The sequence below is a fragment of the Tupaia chinensis genome, unplaced genomic scaffold, assembly GCF_000334495.1.
Source record: "Tupaia chinensis unplaced genomic scaffold, TupChi_1.0 Scaffold000164_1, whole genome shotgun sequence".
Lineage (NCBI taxonomy): Eukaryota > Metazoa > Chordata > Mammalia > Scandentia > Tupaiidae > Tupaia > Tupaia belangeri.
In genome coordinates this window covers 2,101,669-2,107,864 of record NW_006159638.1, presented here as the reverse complement: position 1 = coordinate 2,107,864, position 6,196 = coordinate 2,101,669, and the positions used below count along the sequence as shown (strand labels likewise).

The following is a 6,196-nucleotide window of genomic DNA, read 5'->3' as shown; positions in this document are numbered from 1 at the left end:
CATTGATAATCTATTCCATGAAATCCTGCAAGAAAACTTTCCAAACCTACAGAGGCACTCAAAGATCCAGTCCCAAGAAATACGAAGGACCCTGAATAGAATCAACCCAAGAAGATCTTCTCCAAGACACATAATAGCCAGGTTGACCAAAACCACAGACAAAGACAAGATACTAAGATTGGCAAGAGAAAAACATCAAGTTACCTACAAAGGATATCCCATCAGGCTAACAGCAGACCTCTCATCGGAAACAATGCGAGCAAGGAAAAAAATGAGAAAATGTATTCAAAATGTTAAGAGAAAAGCAATTTCAGCCAAGAATACTATACCCGGCAAGATTATCTTTCATGTGGGAAGAAAAGACAAGAACATTCTCAGGTAAACAAAATCTGAAAGAATTTACCAGCACCAGACCAGATCTCCAAGAAGTTCTCAAGGGAGTGCTATATCAGGAAAATTAAATACAGACACACAGAAATAAGAGTTCAAAAACTAAGACAGTGGCCAACTTAATTGTAGGAACAAGTCTGGAGTTGAATATTATGTCCCAGAATTTAATCAGGAAAATTGAACCACAACAGAAGATAAAGTACATGAGACTGAATTGGTGGAGTATAATTTTATGACTTTTGACTAAAATAGTGCTGATTTTCTTGTAGACTTTGTTATCTGATTGAAAGGATTTGTGTCCTGTCTTGAGATATGGATAGGTTCATGCACCTACCATGTGAACAGAATCATAACCTGTTCCCTGGCTTTAAGCAAAGTTCCTTAGCATTTCTGTGATTTAAGTTAAAACTGGTTTTCTTAATAGTACCAAGTGAACTTGCTATTGAAAGTAGTTAGATTATTTAAGGAATTGTGTGATCAATACAATGTGAGGGAGAATAGAATGGAAGACAACTGTAGACACCAGAGATAGTTAAAGAAGAGGGTGGAAAAGGACAGAGGGGTCATAAATAGGGGGTAAAAAAAATTCTAGAAACCAGAAATGGAAAATTTTTTATAATAATATGCACGATTAAGCCAGTATATTCTGTATGGGAAATCACATTTTGTATGCTGTGATGATGCTTATGGAAAGAATGTAAATTAAGTTAAAAAAATGTTTCAGAAAAAAAAAACTAAAACTTTTTTTTTTAAATAAAAAATATGCATTAGAAATACCTATTTGATGCCTGCAGTAAGATATATAGCCCCATCTAGGTGCTACTTTGTAGGATGTTCATTCTACTCACTGAGGCTTATGCCTAAAGTTGGACTTGTGCTCATGGAAATGTATATATCAGCTGTGCTTGCTATGAAAATATTTAGATTAATTAAGTTCTTTAGTGACTCGGTAAAATGTGGGGTGGGGGGAAGTATAGAAAGCAAACATAGATACCAGAAACAGTGTGGGAGGAGAGTGGGAGACAGCCGAGTGTAAGAGACAGGGAATCAAGGATGGGGGAAAAAGAAGCAAAACATATAGGAAACAAGAAATAGAAAATTATTTGTTGACGATAACATGTATGTCGATGTGCTTGATTGAGTTAATATACAGTGTACTCTGGATGAAAAACTCTCCCTTTGTATGTTGTAATGATATACAGTGAATGAATGTAAATAAATAAATTTAATTAAAAAAAAAAGTTTTCCTTTTCGATTTTTCCACAACTAATTCAGTTTAATTCTGTCCTAAATAGTATAGATTCCTAATATCAGATATAAAGAATTGGTATGACTAAAAGTAAACACTTTCTGCACATTGTAAATATTTTTTATTTATTTTAACAAGTGTAAACGGGTTTAAATGTTTAGCGGTAATTTTTTTTAAGAGTATTTTGCCTTAGGGAGCATGTACTCACCAGAGAGAGACAGACACAGTGAGAAGAAAAGTAAGAAATTGCACCTGGGGGGATGGCCATGCCACAACCCCTTCTCCTCCATTCTCCTCTCAGGATCTTGGGCACATGCACACATGCATCAGGTGTGATTTTGAAGCCACCGGGACTGAGACTTGATCTGTGGTCGGCCATGTGGGAGTCCAGCAATGTAACCACTATGCCATCTGCTGGTCCCAAGTTTTCTAATCTTCTATTTGATCTAGATTCATAGTGGAAAACTCCTTTTTTAAAAAATATAATTATTTATTTAATTTTATTTATTCATTCATTTATTATAATTTGACCAGAGAGAGATACACAGAGAGAGAGAGAGAGGGAAAGTGAGAAAGCAAGCCACCAGGTCTGGTACTCGAACCACGGTCAGCCATGTGGGAGTGTCCAGCACCTTAGCCACCATGCCACCTGCTGGTCCCAAACTCTTTTAAAGACATATTATATACTGAATGTCCATGCACTATGACTGAAACTGATTGACTAAAGATATAGAAACACAGTAAATGGATGTAAATGCCAAATACAGTGTGTGTGAAAGAGTAGGGTCGGAGGAAGGACATTTAGAAGAAAAATAGAGAGGCAAGGCATTAATAGGACAAAGAAATGTGGTATTATCTGTTGAAGGTATTTTATAGTTCCATCAACTGGACTAGGAGAAATGTTCACCTGTTGTAATATTTACTTTGTAAGCTAAAAAATGTGATTGAATGTATAAAACAAAATGAAATTTTAAAAATGTAAAAAAAAAAAAAAAAAATTCCCAAGGAGAAGAGATTGCAGTGTGGCCATTCCCCCCAGGTGGGTGATTCCTCACTTTCTCTCTCTCTCCGCTGAGTGCACACACTCTATAGCAAACTAAAAAATAAGTAAGTAAATAAATAAATAAATAAATGGAGTAAGATTCTTGGTAATTGGATTTTATTCTATGTCAACTTCAAAACAATTAGAAAAACCTACCAAGAGTGCACCTGATGCATATGTATTAAGACATAATTTTACCAATGCTAGCTACTAGCATGTACTAAAAGGGCCTCTTTATTTTTCTATTTATTTTCTATATTGGTTTTATATATGTATACTGATTTACTTATATTTTTCTATTTAAAATGACTATGAATAAATTTTCTCCTGCCTTTTCTTTTTTAAAAAAAGACATATATATAAAGGTAAGGTTTTATTAAAAGTTACTTAAGACATTTAATATTTAAGATAATGTTTCTCATTACTGTTAGGACAAACAGTTTATCTCATTTCTTAATTATATATGCAATGAGTTTTGCTTTATTTTATTCACAGAACCTTCACACCAGTTTACTGTCCAAGCCCACTACGTGGTATCACACCTCTACTTTATGTAGCTCAGACAAGACAGTCAAATATCTTAAAAATACTCTTGCAATATGGAATCTTAGAAAGAGAAAAAAACCCTGTCAACATTGTCTTAACAATATTGCTCTACCCTTCAAGAGTAAGAATAATGATTGATCATGAATTGGTTGACATGCAGGAAGATGCCAAAACATGTCTAGTGTTATGTTCCAGAGTGCTCTCTGTCATTTCAATGAGGGAAATAGAGGTAAGCAAAGTACTGCTCTCTGGATTTGAGTTCAAATATTGATAACTTTTAAGACAAAATTGTGAAGTCAAGAAAAAGTTAATTTTTAAATCTTATAGCATACATACAGTAACAAATTAATCATTGAGAATATGCTTATCTTTTAAAATAAGACAAAATCCAAATGCTCTAAAATATTAGTTCTTTACTTCATTATTTTATATTTCTCTAAATAGAAATGGATTTTAAAAGTTAAGTATATAGTTTGTTTTACTGTTATTAAGTAGATGTGTATTATTACATCTACTTAAATAATAGAAGTTGTTTATTAAGATTTTTATGTCTCTTAAAAACAAAATGAATTTAAATTTTAACAGGTCTCCTTTTATAAGAGTACTTCGAAATGATGGTTACATTTTTCTCCTCAAATATAATTTCATACAGAGAAACAGATTTTGCCACTTAAATCAAAAAACAAATTTAAGCATTATAAAAATATAAATAAATGCTTAAAATATTTGTTAAATTTAAAATATCTATCCCTTAGAAAGGTGGAGACCTTCTTGATAAAGTTTTAGGACTATGCTAAGTTTAGAGAAAAAGATGACTACAAGTAGGGCATGTTCACTCTACCAAAATGAGTTGCTAATTTCAGCATCAGGCCTACTATTAGCAGAAAATAAATCTTAATGGAGGAAAAGCTACTCCTATAAACTTCCGCTAGTCAAATCACCATGAAATCCAGCAGGTCTCCTACCATTTAAAGGTGTGACTGTAAATAAATTCCTAAGAGATACAATTTTTCTGGGGTTTAAGGAGTTTTTGTTATTTTTTACACCTTGACAATGAATACCAATGTCTGGGAAAATTGTTCAAATTAATTTATTAACCCATCTTTAAAGCAAAATATAATTAAAAATTGTCCTGTCTTGTGTTACTCAACAATTGTCATAGAATGTACCAATTCTCAACGAGTTCCATGAATGCTATTCCTGAGGTACAACCACAGTAGAAAAGTACTGAGATGGAGTAACTTGACCAAAATCACCTGCCTGAGTGGCAAAGAATTTATAGCTAGGTTCTAGTCAACTGCAGTTTAATAAGCTAAAGTATCACTGAGAAAGATAGCATTAAAACTGCTTAAAGAACACTTTTAATGTCTTGCTTTGCCTTTCCACACTTCAGAAGTTTCCCCTCCCATAGCACATATATTTTATAGTAAATACATATTTAGCTATCTCTACCTCTTCATCATGAGTCTGATGAGCATAGAGACTATGTCTATTTTGTGTACTCCAGCAATTATTCCAAGCACCTAACACAAAGCTGAGGATATATTGAATGGCCTTTAAATAGTTGATGACTGAATTAATAATGGATAAGTTACATATCTAACATAATTAGATAAGCAAAAGTGTCATGTAGCCTATAGAACATATGTTTTACTGGGTAAATGTTTCTGTAATGTGGTAATGTCCTTTCCTCCTAAATTAGCCTATTAAGATTTAGCCTCTAGAATTAAGTCTTTTTAGAAAAACTTCTTAAAAACATACTTCTTAAAACTTTAAAAGGCATCTTTTCAGTTGGATAGGCCTCCAGTGAGGTATTCTTGTGTATGCAGATTTATTCTATAATAGCTGGAATCCCACGGGGAACTTAAATCATACAGATTTATGCTATCTTTATCTATCCTCCAAACCAATTGAATAAGAATTCTGGGATGAGACCTAAATTTGTATTTTTTTATAGTCTCCCAGATAATCCCAGTGGACAGTCAAGTTGACAATAATTATTCTAGGAGGATGTGCTAATAAAATATAAGTAAAATCCACCTAAAATTTAAAAACCTATGTAGATTCATCATAAAAATTTCTTGCTGGGGCCAGCAGGTGACATGGTAGTCAAGGTGCTGGATATTTCCACATGGCTAACCATAGTTTGAGTCCTGGACCTTGTGGCTTGTTTTCTCCCTTTCCCTTCCTCTCTCTCTCTGATCAAATTAAAATTAATAAAATTAAATAAATAATTTTAAAAAATATTTTTGCTATGTCTTTTTAAACACTTTATTTAAATTTTATCATTGTGAGAATAAAATGGGAATAAAATGTGTGCCTCTGCTGAAAATACTTTGGGAAAAATGTTACAAGAGTAATATAAATTGAGAATCTATTTTCTGAATTTAAGTTTAAAGGTATTAATAGTTGAGACTAAGCCAATGATTAACATTATAAAAGTAAAAATTTTCATTTTTTTCAGACACAACTGAGTTTAGGAAGACATCCAATTATTTCAGATTGGTTGGATTACATTCCTTCAACAAGATACAAAGATCCATGTGAACTATTACATCTTTGCAGAATAACCATCAGGACTCAACTATTAGCCAACAATATGCTCCCAAATGGAATATTTTCACTACTAATTCCAGTTCGTCTACAGAACTACCTGAATTTAGAAAGCTAATAAGCATCTAAGTTCTTTAGGGATGTTCATCATTGTATGGCTTAGAAATTAATAAACTATTAGCTTCATATATGCTTTTATTATATTAAACATTCCATTAGAAAATATATTTGAAGGCCCAGCCATGATGGTGCACAGGTAGCAACACTACTAGGGAATCTGGAAGGCACACGGGAGGTATAGGTTCAATTTCCATGCCAACTTGAAAACAAAGGGCATGGTTGCATGTACATATAATCCTAGCCGGTTGGGATGCTGGGCAAGAGGATTGTGACAGTGAAGACTGTGAAAAATACTT

At 33.0% G+C, this 6,196-nt stretch overlaps 1 protein-coding gene across 1 annotated transcript in view; it reads left to right on the top strand.

Moving 5' to 3' along the window:
* ASB17 (ankyrin repeat and SOCS box containing 17) overlaps nucleotides 1–5,948 on the top strand; it is a 39,750-nt gene extending 33,802 nt beyond the window's left edge. The window contains exons 2-3 of the mRNA XM_006146058.2: nucleotides 3,177–3,456; nucleotides 5,692–5,948. Coding sequence (XP_006146120.1) covers nucleotides 3,177–3,456; nucleotides 5,692–5,898 — 487 coding nt within the window. The 3' untranslated portion in view covers nucleotides 5,899–5,948. The remainder of the gene's footprint in view (nucleotides 1–3,176; nucleotides 3,457–5,691) is intronic.
* The last annotated feature ends 248 nt before the right edge of the window (nucleotides 5,949–6,196 follow it).